The sequence below is a fragment of the Punica granatum genome, chromosome 1 (assembly GCF_007655135.1).
Source record: "Punica granatum isolate Tunisia-2019 chromosome 1, ASM765513v2, whole genome shotgun sequence".
Lineage (NCBI taxonomy): Eukaryota > Viridiplantae > Streptophyta > Magnoliopsida > Myrtales > Lythraceae > Punica > Punica granatum.
The window spans coordinates 13,646,274-13,663,449 of NC_045127.1; the positions used below are offsets into that span (position 1 = coordinate 13,646,274).

The window sequence follows — 17,176 nt, forward strand, 5'->3', positions numbered from 1 at the left end:
AAATAAATGATAAAATTTACAATAAAATATATGATAGTGTATGCATGTATTTCTATTCTAATTATGTATATATTATTTTAGAATTTTAAATATTTTATTTCCTTTTATTGACTTTAGATACCTCTTCAATTGACTACAAGTATGTCTTTACAACAAGCAATAATCCATTAATTCTCGAATTACGATAATTTCTTTTATTTCTTAATTATTTGTTCGGAGCTCCCCAAATCGTTCTCAATTCAAGTGGCAGAAGATCTGATCGACTCCGTAGCCGCAAAATAAGATGACTTCTTGTACAAGATATGATCCCATTCTTTTTCTTATATATTTCGTTAGAAATATTGAGACACTTTAAATTTTTGTTGGGAGTTTAATTAGAATACCGATAGTCATATTTTATACAGAGTAATTGCTTTTATGTATAATAATTGTATTATTATCTATAAAAATTTTCCGCACAACGCACATATTTTCATCTAGTTAATCCATATACATAAAAGCTATATAATGAGTTTGGATGCGCCATAGGACGAAACAAGATTTTCGTTACATGCAGGGGTGACCCTTGGTCGAGGCCACTCAAGCAATGGCTTGAGGCCCCCCAAACGTTCTAAGATTAATTAGACCCCATATTATATAATTACATATATTTTTGCATGATAAATCAAGGCCTCAAATTTTGATTTTTCCACTTAGGTTACTCAATTAGATTCTATAACTAGTTGGCCAAAACCCCTATATTTTATCAATGAGAAAATATTAAATGATCTTTATTGTGGATGGCATATCGAGGAAAAACTAATAAGTCTTTAGGATCAAATAAAAACCCAAAACTCACAAACTTAATATGCAAATGGCAACTCTATAAATATTATAAACCCTAGTTAATATTGGTTTCGAACTCTATATTTTACTACAATATATATTAACGACAATTTGATTGCTACAATATAAAAAATTTCTTGAATAGTAGCTAATGTATATTGTATTTTTTTCTCTTGTATATATTTTGTTGGACTATATGCAAATAATTTATATTTTATTGCATAATTAATGACAAAAAGTTTTCTTAATACATAAGTGATGACGCGATAAAGCGAAAGAGCTCTGTCTCTTATTTCTTATGATGTGGCGGCCTGAGAATTCGGTTCGTGCTTTATTTTCATATATATATATATATATATATATATATATTAGTGATTAGTGATTAGTCGCCGGTCACTCCCAAAAATTTTGTTCTGAAATTGGGGCGTGACACATAATAAGACAAGCATAATTGTTATCTTCAAACTGGCGATTTCCAATCATTTCTTCTTCTTTCTTTACTCCTTTTTAACTCTCGAAAGCTGCAAATTTCAGTTGAAGACTTAATATATCAAATCCATCTATAAATTCCCCTGCCCTCCTGTGGACCGTATGATTGGAACTTTGAATTTTCTTATTTCTCCATTGGGGTGAAGATAGTTAATTTGGCAACTTCCGGCAACTTTCCTGTAACCCTTTCATAGTTATATGTCATTCACTCAGTTCCAATGATCTTGATAATTTCAATGGATCAAGCTCTGGTTGCATGACCTGACTAGTGCCCTGACTTTGGTCACTCGATACTCAAGAAGCCGCAACACGTGAAAAATTCCTTGATGGTCGGCATTCTCATGAGTTCTCTGTCTGAGGCTCATAATTTCAAATTCTGATAATGGGGCAGAAGATTTTTTAAGTTCAATTCTCATGAGAATCGTTTATGCATGCCCCATCATTTTTGCCCTTAATTAACATAGTCCATGGACTCACTTGTAACAAAAAGAGTCCTAATGATCGAGGTGGACAAAAACAAAAATAAATTCTTCGCAACAACCAGAAAATTCTTTCCTGTTCCAAAATGCTAACTACAAATATACATGAAACTTTTTGGACTCTGCCCCAAGAGATAATGGACCCCTTCTGCATTGTAGATAAGAAGGAAGCAGTTTGGCTTAAGCCGCAACACGTGAAAAATTCCTTGATGGTCTACATTCTCGCGAGTTCTTTGTCTCAGGCTCATAATTTCAAATTCTGATAATGGGGCAGAAGATTTTTTAAGTTCAATTCTCATGAGAATCGTTTATGCACGTCCCATCATTTTTTCCCTTAATTAACATAGTCCATGGACTCACTCGTAACAAAAAGAGTCCTAATGATCGAGGTGGACAAAAACAAAAACAAATTCTTCGCAACAACCAGAAAATTCTTTCCCGTTCCAAAATGCTAACTACAAATATACATGAAACTTTTTGGACTCTGCCCCAAAAGATAATGGACCCCCTCTGCATTGTAGATAAGAAAGAAGCAGTTTGGCTTATTTCCAAGTCTTTCGACACATATCAAATGTCTTAAAATGGATGAGATGATTCAGGTAACTAATCACGGGATCCCAACGAATCTGCTAGATGGGATGATCTAGGGATTCACTGCTTCCGCGAGCAAGATTCACAAGTGAAGAGAGAGTTTTAGGCATGCCTTCCACAGAAAAAAGAAGGCACCTATAATCAATTGGAAAAAACATATCTTAAAATAAAAAAATATTTGTAAAGATTATAAAAATAAACATATAACAATTAAAATTTTAACATGAAGCTTGTGAGCCTATTCAACTCGAATGATGCTAACTTGAGAGGGGAAGAGGCAACAGTAAGGGACGTCGCCGAGGATCACTGACTTAGGGGAGGCCACCTTGCGCTTATGCCTGTAGATCTGTCAACATCTCTCTTTGTAGTACAACCACTATTGCACTTTGAGACATTGTTCTTTGTGTCAAAGGGTCACCACGTCCTTATTTAGTGTGTCAAGGCCAACCTCACAAGCGTGATTGGTGGTTATCGAGGCAAAATCGCCTCTATTTTTCCTATATTTTTTCATTTCTCTGCTCACAAATGCGAGTACCAATGCTCCCAACGCAGACTGCTCCTACCCTTGTCAAGATTGCCTATGGTCTAAATGCTCACCCTCGCTCATTTTCTCAAGTAGGTTCACGATCTTCCTTTTATTATTTTAATTATTTTGTTTTATTTTTGAAATTAAAAAAATTGATTTCAAAAATGCATTGTGGGTTATAAAAAATTGAGGGTAGAATTATAAGGAAATATTTTTAAAAAAAGAATTAGGATGAAAAAATAGATAAATAAGGTTGAGGATCAAAATTAAATTTTTTTCTAATATAAAATTTAATTAAAAGGATGAAAAGAAGAAAGTATTCAAAGGTATTAGATCAAAACAAACCAAGAAAATGAAACTGACTGCTGCAAAAAAGATTTCAAAATTATAGGATATAAACAATACAATATTAGAAAAAGGATTAAAATAGAAAAAGTAACCAAATTTAGAGGATAAAACGTGTATTTTTCTCTTTTAAGTAGGGCAAATTACATAAAAAAAATTTAAATTTTGTAAAATGTCTCAGTTTTGTCATAAATTTTGTTTTATAATAAAAAATTTCACATGTTTTGAGAATCGTCTCAGATTTGACCTTCCGTTACCATTCTGTTAAGTTTTCCATCTACTTGCCTACGTGGACTTCATGGGACCCACAAAGTTTACACATCATATTATCATCTTCTTTTTTCCTTAAAAAAAATCTAAGTTTTCAGAAAAATTTCAGTTTTGTTCCAAATTTTGATTTGTAATTTTTTAAAAATACATATTTTAAAAATTTCTCAGAAATGGTCCATGAGAGGAGATGCTAGTCGAGGCCGACTTTAGGAGCACTACAAGGAGACCAAGATGAGGAGAGAGGTTATTTTAAAGACAATTTATAAAACATATGGTTTTTTTCATTACATACCAAATTTATGATAAAATTGAGACTTTTTTTATTACATAACAGTCAACGTATGCAAAATTAACGGAATTTGTAACGGATGTCATTTTTGAGATAATTTAGAAAACTTATGATTTTTTTTGTTACAAAATAAAACTTATGACAAAACTGAGACATTTTACAAAATTTAGGTTTTTTTTTTATGTAATTTGCCATTTTAAGTATGTTAAAGTTTTTTATGTTATCTTGACTTGAGACCCCAAAACTTTTTATTTTTCAACTTTAACCCAGCAATTTAATCCTTTCAGAAATTTTTTTAAAAAAAATTGTGGGCTGGAGTGACTCATCTTTGGTTATTGCAGCCCAAGGTGACATTGCCAACAGCTTTTGTGATCTCCAACAACCTCGCTAGCCTGTGGTCGCTGGACTGTGAGCCACTGTAGCCCCTCTCCTTCGTTGTCCTCTAATTGCAGCTTCTCTCCCTCTCTTCTCTCTTGTCCCTTTCGTGCGTATGGGACTTGTTTGTAACTATTACAACAATGAGAGATACCTGTGCAAATAAGCAAAAAGCAATTCTTAGCTAAGGGAATAAGCTGGAAAACAAGCAGGTTTGCAATTGCTAGATCATTAACTCTGTTTGGTTTCAAAGTTAAAATCACAAAAATTTTAACTTTAACTTTAACTCAACACATTATACAGCCAAAATACACATTTTTCAAGTAAAAATTTTTAACTTTAACTTTAACTCAACACACTACACAATAAAAACATACGTTTCCCAAGTCAAATTTATAATCTCATCTCATTTGTCATTTTCCACAATCAAAATCAAAGTTATTTTAATTCCAAAACCAAACGCACCAGTATTTTCGTACCTTTTTAAGTTAATAGGTTAAATCAAATTATTTTGTGCTTATCAAACAAGTTTAATTCAATTAAGTGCTGAAAAATTACTTTAACCACTTATTTTTTAGATAATCAAAGACCACCTCAGAGTGAGAGAGGAAGAGTAGATATGTCATGGGTTATGGAACGATAACAGAACTACTATGATAAAATTTGTCAATATCTTGCTCGCTTACAATGTTGGGACCATTGTGCCTATTTTTCAGGGACATACTCATAGGGTACTCAGCACAAGTGAGGCAACTCGCGTACACTCTGCTCGAGTTGATATCGGAGGCTCTGGGGTTGAAACCAAGTTACCTGAAGGAAATGGAATGTGCTGAGAAGATGCTGATACTGGGACACTATTACCCTTCTTGCCCGGAACCGGAATTAACAATGGGCATGACAACCCACGCAGACAATTACATCTTGACCATACTCCTGCAGGATCACATCGGGGGTCTCGAGGTTCTATATGAAAATCAGTGGGTTGAGGTTGTTCCATTGCAGGGAGCTCTCATTGTCAACATTGGCAATCTTCTTCAGGTACGGTTCTTGATGTTGTAGAACCTTTCCGAACTAGAAAAGTAAGATCGATATCAGAGACATACTGAAGATTTGCATGTTTGGTTCTGACTCTGTGAATTGTTATCATAAAATATCTATATTCGCACAGTAAGGTGGATTTATGAGTTTGCAAATAATTTAACGGGTTACATCATATTTATGGGAACAGTTTTAATGTAATCTTTTTCGAAAATGAAAAATAGAGAAAAGAATTGGACTATCTCTAGATTGCTCGAAGAACTGGCCGGTTCAATGAGTTCAATCTGCAAAATGGCCATTCATCTCTGAAAGGACATTGCTGACTGATTTGAAGGGTAAGCTGAAAATGATGGGCAATCCGCATATGCTGGTATTATCGAACGACAAGTTTATCAGTGTCAACCACAGGGTACTGTCCAAAAAAGAAGGCCCAAGGATTTCGGTTGCAACCTTCTTCAGGGCACAAGATATGATGGGCAATGCATCAAGATTTTATGGTCCCATCCCCGAATTGATATCGGGGGAAAATCCCCCGGTCTACAGGAATATCGATATCAAAGAATACATGGACTACTTCATCAGTAAAGGGCTCAATGGAAGCTCTGCCTTGACACCTTTCAGGATTTGATGCCAATTGTCCCTGGCTGTAGGTGTCTGAATATAGCTCTCCGGAGTGATGAGAAATTCCTGAAAATTGACGGGAAAAGTTGAAAAAGAAAATGCTTGTTTGCTCGCCCTGTTTTCGGTGCTGCGACACTGAACTGTTGAAGAGAGTTTACGGGAGTTTCTTTAGCAGTAACGAAATCAATCTAGTTGATTAAAATCATCAACTTGCAGAATGCTAAACCGATCTCAGAAGACAGTAATGGTGTTAATCGGTAGTTTATAGATGACATTTTTCGGCTTGGCCTTTGGTTGTTCCCATTTTTCTTATTCGATGAAAGGATGTCCCATTTTTAAGTACCATTCTAACTGTGAAGTTACTAGTTATATGTAATTTCAACAGCATTACCAGAAAGAATCTTCCGATTGATTGTCGTTGCGGTAACTGTTCTGCTGAATGACAAGATACTATACTTACTAGCCAAACAACTTGCACGGACCAGGCTCGATCTGTTGCATGATCTGAGAACTGCCCTCTATGCAATCCATGGAAAGGTGCAAACATTGAAATTCCATGACAGTCTGCATTACCACCATTAAAAGTTTGTAAGTTCCATGAAAAATTTCAATGAGTCTAAAATTCAATAAAGCGCCCAAAAAGACTATTGAAACAAAGAAAAAAGACACACTGTCCAAAAGGAAAAGATATTCTGATAAGGATAGGAACAATTTGGCCATTTCTAATCAGAATGGTGTCGACAACGGGCCCAACGAGCCACTCAGACAGCGATTTCTTGATTGCACCATTTCAAGATCACATAAGGGGACCATGAGAAGCGGTGGATTAATGATGTTCTACCATTGCTTTTAAGATTTACTTGCGATCGAATTTTCTTTTATTATTTTAAAAAGCATTTAATGTATATTTTGAGAATCGATAAGTATGTTTCATTTTTCAACAGTGTAATTAATTACAATCATTAGGCCAAATAGTGGAACAGACATTCAAGCACGAGTTAAAGATATAAAAAAAAAAAAGACTTATTCGACGCTTTCATGTTGTTCTTGCCAGCTTTAATATATTATAATTGATCGATGCAATGATTTATCACATTATGATTTCATTTTAGTTTCTCTAGCATCTTCTCATACCCACCACCCAAAAAGTATTAGGAAGTCCTCTCTCGTTGGGCCGCATAAGAAGAATTTCCACCTTGTGTTTGAAATTTCCATTTAGATAAGATCTGTTATTTTCCACCAGGGACCCTCGTGAAGTTTGTGAATTAATTTCATGACAGAACAGTTCTTGTAGTTGTCTTGGTCTTGTTTTATATGTTCGTTCATTTATTTTTTAATTCCATTATGTCTATTCATCTATTTATGGGCTCCTTACTCTGTTCAACTTTTAAGATGATAGAAGAAACAAAATCATGGCTGTTTCCGACCAAAACGAGAGCATTCCTGCAGAAAACGAGAGCAAATATGACCGAAGAAACAGAGAACTCAGAGCATTTGATGAAACAAAAGCCGGTGTTAAGGGACTAGTAGATGCTGGTATCGAAAAAGTCTCATCCATCTTCAACTGCACGGAATTCGGCTTCAATGCTGACCCGAATGCAACACCAGACGGACCAGGATTCAGCATTCCCATCGTAGACCTTGATGGCATCCATACAGACCCTGCTCGGCGCTCCGAGATAGTTCGCCAAGTCCAGGATGCATCTGAGGGATGGGGATTCTTCAAGGTCATCAATCATGGGATCCCCTCAAGTGTTCTGGAGGAGACCATCGATGGGATCCGCCGGTTCCATGAGCAGGATACAGAGGTGAAGAAGCGGTTCAACACAAGGGACCTGAGAAGTAAGGTTATTTACATGTCAAACTTCGATCTGTATGAGGCACTGGCTTTGATTGTAACTTGCATCAATGCTATCTCATTTTGCCAACAGGGTGCGATAAGCTACTTCAGTTTGTTTTAACAACACAGGTCCCGAGCATAAAAAGTCGAAAGTGTGAAGTTGCCTGAAAAATCGAACTAACAAATTGGTTCAACGGTTTGGGTTCTGCATTATGACTCTGTTTCAGGGACCTGATCACTGGTTTTCAGTTGAGGGAGCTCTCTGGAAAACGATTACAGATATGAAATAGTGCATGTGCTGGTGGAAGGAAACGCTCGAGTGAATTGACTGGCGAAAACATTGTGCTTTCGGTCCCATTGGAATCCATACAATACAAAAAATCAATTCAGTTGGCAAGAAATCAATCGAATTCTACTGTACGGAATCAAAATGCTACTAAAATCACTTTAGAAAATACAAGATTTGCGTTAGATTTGAAATTAGACAAAAAAGCAACAAAGATTTGACCAGAATTCAATTCAATTGGAAGGAGCAACCTTATTAAAATAATTTATTTCTATTCTGCTGTGTTCAAAACATGATTATTCAATTTATTTCGGTTAAATCCGTTGATATTCCAAACAGAAAAAATTCAATTAAAATTGAATTGAGCTGAATTGAAGTCAATTAAATACAAATCATTTCTCGTAAGAATTGACTCCAGACTAGTGTCTACGAATTAGTAGGTTTAGAAGCTGCCCTACTGGGTTCGATTTGTTGCTGTTCGGTGATGATGTAAGCGTCACCACGCCCCCTCTTTGCATTGCTTAGCCCCGTATCTTTAAATATATATATATATATATATATATATATAAATACACACACATATTCCTTTTTTTTTATAAGTACAATTTTCCTCTCTGGTTTTCCCTTTTTTTTTTTTTGGGTCAGTCAGTTTTCTTCTCCTCTCGGGAAAACACTGCACAATAGGACAAAAAGAGAATCTAATCCCTCCTCCTCATTTTCCGGAAATGGACAAGACTCTGTAGTGGTGGGTGCATTTTCCACTGCCGGGCATTAGTCTGAATCGAGTCAGGTCACCATTCGAAGCTTTCCTTAATTTACCCAAAAGGGTAAAAAAAAAGAAAAAAAAGAAAAGGAAAAGAGCTTTGCTTACGATTCCTGCAAGTTTGACCCTTGAGATTGAGAATCGAGTAGATTGTACTTTCCAGCATTTTGTTGTTGAAGTTTGGGTTTTAGAGGTGGAGAAGAAAATGGTTCTTTCCTTCGAAAATGGGGGTGACTTCGACAGGGCAAGAGAGCTGAGAGCTTTTGATGAGTCGAAAGCTGGAGTGAAGGGGCTCGTAGACTCCGGTGTGGAAAGGGTCCCGCTCATCTTCAACCGAACTTGGATTGGCTTCACAGATCAGGATACGGATCCGACAACCGATGAATCTCCTCACAGCATACCAGTCATAGACTTGCGGTGCATCCACATGGACCCCGCTTGGCGATCCGAGATTGTTCGCGATGTTCAGGACGCGTCCAGGAGATGGGGTTTCTTCCAGGTCGTCAATCACGGGATCCCGGAAAGTCTATTGGATGAGATGCTTGAAGGGGTTCGCCGGTTTCACGAGCAAGACACTCAGCTGAAGAAAGCATTTTACACTCGGGATCGAAGCAAGAAGGTTCTTTACATGTCGAACTTCGATTTGTTCAGTGCACCCACAGCTAATTGGAGGGACACTTTGTATGTCACAGCTTCAGACCCATCTGACCGGGAAGAATTGCCTGAAGTATGCAGGTATACAGTTCCAGACCCAGTTATTCGTTCCATTCATAGATGAATCTTGCAACAGAACCAAAATATTGCGTTGATCTATAAGATGCTGTAGCTTAGATACAGAGGCTGAAGCATGGCTAAGATTCGAGCACAAGTAATGTGAATGTTGTTTAAGTGTGGAAGATTAAACTGCTAATTCACATTTGAACTGCTTAGATGTTCGGCCTAATGGATGTTGAAGAAAACAATATCAGAGAATGGAGAGATCTCGCAGGTTTGAGCGGACACTACCAATCTAAGTCGAGTGAATTTGAACCGCCAAGCTGTCTGAGTTCTGGTCCAGCGGAGAATCTTAAATAAAATGAATGTAAGAGTGACTGCTATATCAGGAGAAATGAGAGAGTTGATTGGTACCAGTTCCATTGAAATTAATGTTATATCGATGGGAGTAAACTTCTTTCGTTCAACTTCTTAACCCCATTTGGGCAAAAGCTTCTTCATGTTTACATTTAGGCATTGGTTATTAGGTTGGCAAAGTTTTGCATCGGGGGATCATTATTCGGGAGAGATTTACCATTTTTTCCCTGACTCCTCACAAATGCCTATTTTTCAGGGACATACTCATAGGGTACTCAGCACGAGTGAGGCAACTAGCGTACACTCTGCTCGAGTTGATATCGGAGGCTCTGGGGTTGAAACCAAGTTACCTGAAGGAAATGGAATGTGCTGAGAAGATGCTGATACTGGGACACTATTACCCTTCTTGCCGGGAACCGGAATTAACAATGGGCACGACAATCCATGCAGACAATGACTTCTTGACCATACTCCTGCAGGATCACATCGGGGGCCTCGAGGTTCTATATGAAAATCAGTGGGTTGAGGTTGTTCCATTGCAGGGAGCTCTCATTGTCAACATTGGCGATCTTCTTCACGTACGGTTCTTGATGTTGGAGAACCTTTCCGAACTAGAAAAGTAAGATTGATATCAGAGACATACTCAAGATTTGCATGTTTGGTTCTGACTCTGTGAATTGTTGTCATAAAATATCTATATTCGCCCCGTAAGGTGGATTTATGAGTTTGCAAATAATTTAACGGTTTACATCATATTTATGGGAACATTTTTAATGATAATCTTTTTAGAAAATGAAAAATAGAGAAAAGAATTGGACTATCTCTAGATTGCTCGAAGAACTGGCCGGTTCACTGAGTTCAATCCGCAAAATGGCCATTCATCTCGGAAAGGACATTGCTGACTGATATGACGGCTAAGCTGAAAATGATGGGTAATCTGCATATGCAGGTATTATCAAACGACAAGTTTATCAGTGTCAACCACAGGGTACTGTCCAAAAGTGAAGGCCCAAGGATTTCGGTTGCAAGCTTCTTCAGGGCACAAGATATGATGGGCAATGCATCAAGATTTTATGGTCCCATCCCTGAATTGATATCGGAGGAAAATCCACCAGTCTACAGGAATATCGATCTCAAAGAATACATGGACTACTACATCGGTAAAGGGCTCAACGGAACCTCTGCCTTGACACCTTTCAGGATTTGATGCCAATTGTCCCTGGCTGTAGATGTCTGAATATTGTTCTCCGGAGTGAAGAGAAATTCCAGAAAATTGTCGAGAAAAGTTGAAAAAGAAAATGCTTGTTTGCTCGCCCTGTTTTCGGTGCTGCGACACTGAACTGTTGAAGAGAGAGTTTACAGGAATTTCTTTAGCAGTAACAAAATCAATCTAGTTGATTAAAATCATCAACTTGCAGAATGCTAAGCCGATTTCAGAAGACAGTAATGGTGTTAATCGGTAATTTATAGATGACATTTTTCAGCTTGGCCTTTGGTTGTTCCCATTTTTCTTATTCGGTGAAAGGATGTTCCATTTTTAAGTACCATTCTAACTGTAAAGTTACATGTAATTTCAACAGCATTACCAGAAAGAATCTTCCGATTGGTCGTGGTTGCGCTAACTGTTCTGCTGAATGACAAGATACTATACTTACTACCCAAACAACTTGCACGGACCAGGCTCGATCTGTTGCATGATCTGAGAACTGCCCTCTATGCAGTCCATGGAAAGGTGCAAACATTGAAATTCCATGACAGTCTGCATTACCACCATTAAAAGTTTGTCAGTTTCATGAAAAATTTCAATGTCTCTAAAATTCAATAAAGCGCCCAAAACGACTATTGAAACAAAGAAAAGAGACACTGTGCCCAAAAGGAAAATATATTCTGATAAGGAGAGGAACAATTTGGCCATTTCTGATCAGAATGGTGTCGACAATGGGCACAACGAGCCACTCAGACTGCGATTTCTTGATTGCACCATTTCAAGATCGCTTAGGGAAACCATGAGAAGCGGTGGATTAATGATGTTCTTCCATTGATTTTAATATTTACTTGTGATCGAATTTTCTTTTATTATTTTAAAAAGTATTTAATGTATATTTTGAGAATCGATAAGTATGTTTCATTTTTCAACAGTGTAATTAATTACAATCATTAGGCCAAATAGTGGAACAAACACTCAATCACGAGCTAAAGATATAAACAAAAGACTTATTCGACGTTTTCATGTTGTGCTTGCCAGCTTTAATATATTATAATTGATCGATGCAATGATTTATCACATTACAATTTCATTTTAGTTTCTCTAGCAGCTTCTAATACCCACCACCCAAAAAGTATTAGGAAGTCCTCTCTCGTTGGGATTTGTTTGCATTCTCAAAATTCTTCTGTCACGGGCTCATAATCTCAAACCCTAATCATCGAGAGAGAAGATTTGAGATAAGATTTGAGATAAGATTTGTTCAGTCGCGGTGTTGCCTGTCCCTCCATTCATTGTCCCTCACATGGTCCATGGGCCACACTGGTAACGATAAGTATCCCGATGATCATAGAAGAACAGACAAAATGGTAACAGCATATATACATGAAAAGTTACTTTCTACCTCGAAAAATAAGGGACTGCACTGGGGATAAAAACAAGGCAGTTAGGCTCATTTCCAAGTATTTCGACACGTATCACATGTCCAAACATGTGGCCGATCCACCAGTATGCTATCCTAATGAAATCGCTCTACAAAATGCGGCCATTGAACTTTGAAGAGTGAGAGAGTTGATAAGGAGAAATCAGAAAATGGTAGAGAATGAGACGAAAGCTGAAGAGACTGAGAGAGGATATGACCGGAAAAGAGAGTTGACAACCTTTTATGAGTGGAAAGCCGGTGTCAAGGGACTAGTAGATGCTGGGGTAGAGAAAATCCCACACATCTTCAACTGCAAAAAATTCAGTTTCAACAAGAACCTGGGAACCGGCCTATCTCAGTTCTGCATTCCGGTGATAGACTTCGAGGGTGTCCACTCAAGGTCCATCCGGCGATCTGAGATTGTCCAGGCAATCCTTGATGCATCCAAGAGATGGGGTTTCTTTCAGGTTATCAATCATGGGATCCCGACAAGTCTGTTGGATGGGATGATCCAGGGGATTCGCCGCTTCCAGAAACAGGACTTGGAGGTGAAGATAGAGTTTTACACGCGGGATATCAAGCAGAGAAAGGTCATTTATCTCTCCAACTTCGACCTGTACCAGGCACCTGTAACTAATTGGAGGGACGCTTTGGGTTTAGTGATGGAGTCTGATCCACCCAGTCCGGAAGAACTGCCCAATGTTTGCAGGTGACTAAACAGATTCCTTGTTTGTTGGTCAATTATTGCCCCAGGCTATAACCAATGGAATTAAAAGATTTATGCCGGCTTTACAGTAGAATGAGATTCTTTGATTTCCTTTCTATATTACATGAGTCGTTATATAGTAAGTAATGTTCTCCATTTAGCCAATCTGTCTTTTCCGAGCTATTCGTTAGTGTGCCTATGTCAGGATGCTCAAATGATAAAGCCAATGCGAGCCCATTTTCATGGATGTGCTAATAGAATACTCAAGGCAAGTGAAGCAACTTGGGATCACCAATTTTGAGCTGATAGCGGAGGCTTTAGGATGAAAACCAAGCTCCTTCAAGGAAATGGAATATGCAAAGCACCTGTTGATTTTAGGACACTACTACCCCACCTGCCCCGAACTAGAAAGGGCAATCGGCACAACAAGCCGCTCAGATAATGACTTCTTAACCATACTCTTGCAAGATAACATCGGAGGACTCCAGGTCCTCCATGAAAATCAGTGGGTTGATGTTATTCCATTGCATGGAGCTCTCACCGTCGACCTAGGAGATCTTCTTCAGGAGCCCCCTCTTTTTCTTATCTGCAGAAATTCCCCCAAGTTTGTCATAATTATTGCAATTTTTTTTTCCGGATCTTCTCGATAGCTTACGATAATGTTCTCACCGGACTCTTATCTTGGGATATCCGATGAAGCAAACTACCATTTTATACAATTCGCCAATCGTGACATAGGCGAGAAGCTGTTCAATTTTTTTTTTTTGGAGTGAGACTTGATATCCAGAAATGCCCCAACTAATCTAGTCGAGCCAGGTCGGCCCGCTAAGGGGTAAAGCTATTCCAGTATGGATTTTTTATATTCACAAGGACTCGAACCCGAGATTTTATTTAAGCGGAATAGGTGCGGAACCGCTTGAACCAATCCAAGTTGGTGGGAAGCTGTTCATTTTTAAGAAACAAATTCCAAGTATACATAAAGCTGTTGGGGATTTGTGAAGTTTATTATTCTCTAAATGGTCATCATCGATTGTTACAGCTAGTATCAAACGACGCGCTTATCATCATAAACCATAGGGTGCTATCCAAAAGAAAAGGCATGAGGATTTCGGTGGCATGTTTCTTTAGGGCACAAGATATGATGGGCAATGCATCAAGAACTTATGGGCCATCTCTGAGCTGATATCGAAGAAAAACCCCTCAGTCTACAGGAACATCAATCTCAAAGACTACATGGAATATTACAATAGTAAAGGGCTCAACGAAACCTCTACTTTGACCCCTTTGTAGCTTTGATGTCCCTTCTCCATCCAGACCTTATTAGGAATCTTAGAGGGAGAGAGAAGGAGAAGATACGCTCTGCTTATGGAACGTATAGAAGTATGAAGAAAAAATGTGATAATCTCGTAAAACCTTTTTCCATGTCTTAGTTTGACATCTCACTTATCTATTACGGTGCGACCATTGTACTTTGATATCGTAGATTATATGATTAAAGCATGATATTTCAACTGGAGGGGCACCTGGAGAACTATTTTGATTGTTGCATATGTTGACGGCATGAAAGGCGGGTGTAATACTATAACTGATACTTGTGGACCGTCTCAACTGAAACTTTACTTTTTTGATGATCCGACTCAGATGTAAAGTGTCCATGTTTTATTTTATCTATCAAGGTTCGAATCTTTAGCCAATTCCATGGATCTGGATTATTGAGGTATATTTGGATTGCCCAGAATAGTTGGTTGATGCTAAACCAACAGAGGGTGAAAAAGCCAGTTCAATTTAGTTACACAAACTAGTCCCAAGCCCATAAACCAAAAATCGTGAAGTCATCGCCTGAAAAATCGACCTAACTAATTGGGTTTTGTGGTTTGGGTTCCTGGTTTCGACTCGGTTATAAGAGACCTAATCATTGGTTTTCAGTTGGGGGTGCTCTCTGGAAAACGATAATTGAAAATGCAGATGTGGAGATCAACTTTACTACTCTATCAAATAGTTTTCTTCTCCACTCCAGAAAACACTGCACAATAGGACAAGAAGAGAATCTAATCCCTCTTCCTCATTTCCCGGATATGGAGAAGAATCTGGATACTGTGTTGTGGGTGCCTTTCCAACTGCCGGGCATTAGTCTGAATTGGGTCGGATCACCATTCGAAGCTCTCAGGAGGTAAAGAGCTTTAACTTTCCAAATCCTGCAAGTTTCGCCCTTGAGATTAAGAATCGAGTAAATTATATTTTTCAGCAATTTCTTGTTGAAGTTTGGGTTTAGAGTCGGGAAGAAAATGATTCTTTTTTCGACAGGGAAAGAGAGCTCAAAGCCTTCCATGAGTCAAAAGCCGATGTGAAGGGGCATGCACATTTTGGCGTGGGAAGGGTCCCGCTGATCTTCATTGAACTTGGCTTGGCTTCACAGATTGGGTTAAAGAACCAAAACTCGATGAATCTTTTGCCGGCATGTTGATCTCAGGGATAATTATCTTCCTTAGATTTCAAATATTAATTAAATGTACGTATGAATTGTTCCACTTAAATATTTTTAATTAACTTTAACTTTTCGCACCTCATTTAATCTCTATATGAAAATAAAGTCACGAGTTGAATTATCACGTCGTTACATCATCAAAAATATAAAATGGCTCTCTTGCAATGCTACGTCATCATTTATGTAGTAAGAAAAAAATTATATTCTTTTGTAATACAAAATTAGTTATATATTCATAATATATTTTTATTAGTTTGATTATGTAAATTTTCTATTTGCATATATATCGATGGACCCATATATAATGCAATCCCAAAAAGAAAATTTATTAATAGATTTTCTTTCTATCAATAAAGATGCCACTATTAAGTATATATTGTTTGGAGAATAAATCATGTGGTTTACATTTACAATTCTCTTTCATTTTATATTAATAGTATATTCTCAATTATGATTTCCTTACTTAAAATACAAAAAAAAAATTATTTTAAGTTGTCATGTCCTTATTGCAATAATCATATATAAGACCCTATATATATCGTAATGATAAAAGCTTCTCCTCATTTTTCTTACATTTTTTTTTCTTTCTGACAAATTGTTATGATTTTTTCACAAAGAATTACATGTGAGAGAATTTTTGCATTTTCTACTCCAATTTTTTTTTAAGTTCACTTTTGTTGAATAAGTTTTTTTTTTGTATATTTGAAACCGATCCTATAAAATTAATATTAATTGTTTCAATAGGACCTTTAATCCGATTCCAAATTCACTTCTCCATTGTAACACTCTTTTGGTTTATTTGCCCTCAATATTTCTTTTTCATTCTTTTATGTTGAAGATTTTTCCATAAACTTTGAGCTCAGTAGTTATACATTACAATGATTATTCTTATTATATCATAGTTTGAGATTTTTATTTTTATTTCATGAATTTTGCTTTTCATTCTCATATGTATGTGGCGCTTTAGAAGCATCATGTTTATTTCTAGATGCATGGATGACTAATTAGATTTTTTTCCGGATTTTCTTATTTATTCAGGCTTCAATTCTAGAATGGCTTCTTAATTATTATACTTTTTTGTTTTATTTTCCCGTAATATTTCTTTTCATTCTTTTCCATTGAAGTTTTTTTCCATAAGCTTTGAGTTGAATAGTTACACGTTAATATAGATATATGCATATATTGATTCCTTTTGCATATATAACAATATATTCCCGTTTGTATTATATATATATGCATATATATATCGATTTCATTATTTAAACCTTATGATCTTTATCTATCTATATATATGCATATATTGATTCCTTTTGCACACGTAATAGAATATATTAATTTGTATTATATATAACCACATCATTATTTTAATTATATAAATGATATATTCTGTAAAATATATCAAATTTTTTATTTGGGCTTAATTATAGGAAAATTTTATACTTAATGTATCTTTTGAATATTTTAATTCACATATAAATGATAAAAGAATTCCAATAAAAAATATAAACCGCAAATAAATGATAAAATTTACAATAAAATATATGATAGTGTAT

At 36.6% G+C, this 17,176-nt stretch overlaps 4 protein-coding genes across 6 annotated transcripts; all 4 read left to right on the top strand.

The window, feature by feature from the left end:
- Positions 1 to 4,876: 4,876 nt before the first annotated feature.
- LOC116203521 (deacetoxyvindoline 4-hydroxylase-like) lies at positions 4,877 to 6,144 on the top strand. Its single transcript, XM_031535274.1, has 2 exons — positions 4,877 to 5,227; positions 5,562 to 6,144. The coding sequence occupies exons 1-2, from the start codon at positions 4,877 to 4,879 to the stop codon at positions 5,853 to 5,855; spliced, it is 645 nt and encodes a 214-aa protein (XP_031391134.1). The 3' UTR covers positions 5,856 to 6,144.
- A 1,116-nt stretch (positions 6,145 to 7,260) lies between these two features.
- Positions 7,261 to 7,978, top strand: LOC116203528 (1-aminocyclopropane-1-carboxylate oxidase homolog 1-like). Its single transcript, XM_031535288.1, has 2 exons — positions 7,261 to 7,743; positions 7,916 to 7,978. Exons 1-2 carry the CDS (start codon positions 7,261 to 7,263, stop codon positions 7,976 to 7,978), a joined length of 546 nt encoding a protein of 181 aa, XP_031391148.1.
- Positions 7,979 to 8,606: 628 nt separating this feature from the next.
- LOC116188126 (1-aminocyclopropane-1-carboxylate oxidase homolog 1-like) lies at positions 8,607 to 11,294 on the top strand. Of its 2 annotated transcripts, none has more exons than XM_031517289.1 (3): positions 8,607 to 9,472; positions 10,065 to 10,386; positions 10,758 to 11,294. In XM_031517289.1, the coding sequence occupies exons 1-3, from the start codon at positions 8,943 to 8,945 to the stop codon at positions 11,013 to 11,015; spliced, it is 1,110 nt and encodes a 369-aa protein (XP_031373149.1). In that variant the 5' UTR covers positions 8,607 to 8,942; the 3' UTR covers positions 11,016 to 11,294. The 2 variants fall into 2 exon arrangements, with proteins under 2 accessions (XP_031373149.1, XP_031373157.1); XM_031517297.1 differs by having other exon boundaries at positions 8,612 to 9,472; positions 10,065 to 10,427; positions 10,758 to 11,009.
- A 1,128-nt stretch (positions 11,295 to 12,422) lies between these two features.
- On the top strand, positions 12,423 to 15,703 carry LOC116188140 (1-aminocyclopropane-1-carboxylate oxidase homolog 1-like). Of its 2 annotated transcripts, XM_031517305.1 has the most exons (3): positions 12,423 to 13,141; positions 15,156 to 15,308; positions 15,443 to 15,703. In XM_031517305.1, the coding sequence occupies exons 1-3, from the start codon at positions 12,603 to 12,605 to the stop codon at positions 15,600 to 15,602; spliced, it is 852 nt and encodes a 283-aa protein (XP_031373165.1). In that variant the 5' UTR covers positions 12,423 to 12,602; the 3' UTR covers positions 15,603 to 15,703. The 2 variants fall into 2 exon arrangements, with proteins under 2 accessions (XP_031373165.1, XP_031373170.1); XM_031517310.1 differs by lacking the exon at positions 15,156 to 15,308 and having other exon boundaries at positions 12,428 to 13,141.
- The last annotated feature ends 1,473 nt before the right edge of the window (positions 15,704 to 17,176 follow it).

Bases quoted from the DNA above. Each gene is read 5' to 3' on its own strand.
- LOC116203521 (XM_031535274.1), top strand. From the start codon at position 4,877: ATGTTGGGACCATTGTGCCTATTTTTCAGGGACATACTCATAGGGTAC. The intron at 5,228-5,561 runs GTACGGTTCTTG...ACTGATTTGAAG, and splicing joins ACATTGGCAATCTTCTTCAG to GGTAAGCTGAAAATGATGGG.
- LOC116203528 (XM_031535288.1), top strand. From the start codon at position 7,261: ATGGCTGTTTCCGACCAAAACGAGAGCATTCCTGCAGAAAACGAGAGC. The intron at 7,744-7,915 runs GTAACTTGCATC...ACTCTGTTTCAG, and splicing joins ATGAGGCACTGGCTTTGATT to GGACCTGATCACTGGTTTTC.
- LOC116188126 (XM_031517289.1), top strand. From the start codon at position 8,943: ATGGTTCTTTCCTTCGAAAATGGGGGTGACTTCGACAGGGCAAGAGAG. The intron at 9,473-10,064 runs GTATACAGTTCC...CCTATTTTTCAG, and splicing joins GAATTGCCTGAAGTATGCAG to GGACATACTCATAGGGTACT. The intron at 10,387-10,757 runs GTACGGTTCTTG...CTGCATATGCAG, and splicing joins ACATTGGCGATCTTCTTCAC to GTATTATCAAACGACAAGTT.
- LOC116188140 (XM_031517305.1), top strand. From the start codon at position 12,603: ATGGTAGAGAATGAGACGAAAGCTGAAGAGACTGAGAGAGGATATGAC. The intron at 13,142-15,155 runs GTGACTAAACAG...TCTCCACTCCAG, and splicing joins GAACTGCCCAATGTTTGCAG to AAAACACTGCACAATAGGAC. The intron at 15,309-15,442 runs GTAAAGAGCTTT...TTTTTTCGACAG, and splicing joins CCATTCGAAGCTCTCAGGAG to GGAAAGAGAGCTCAAAGCCT.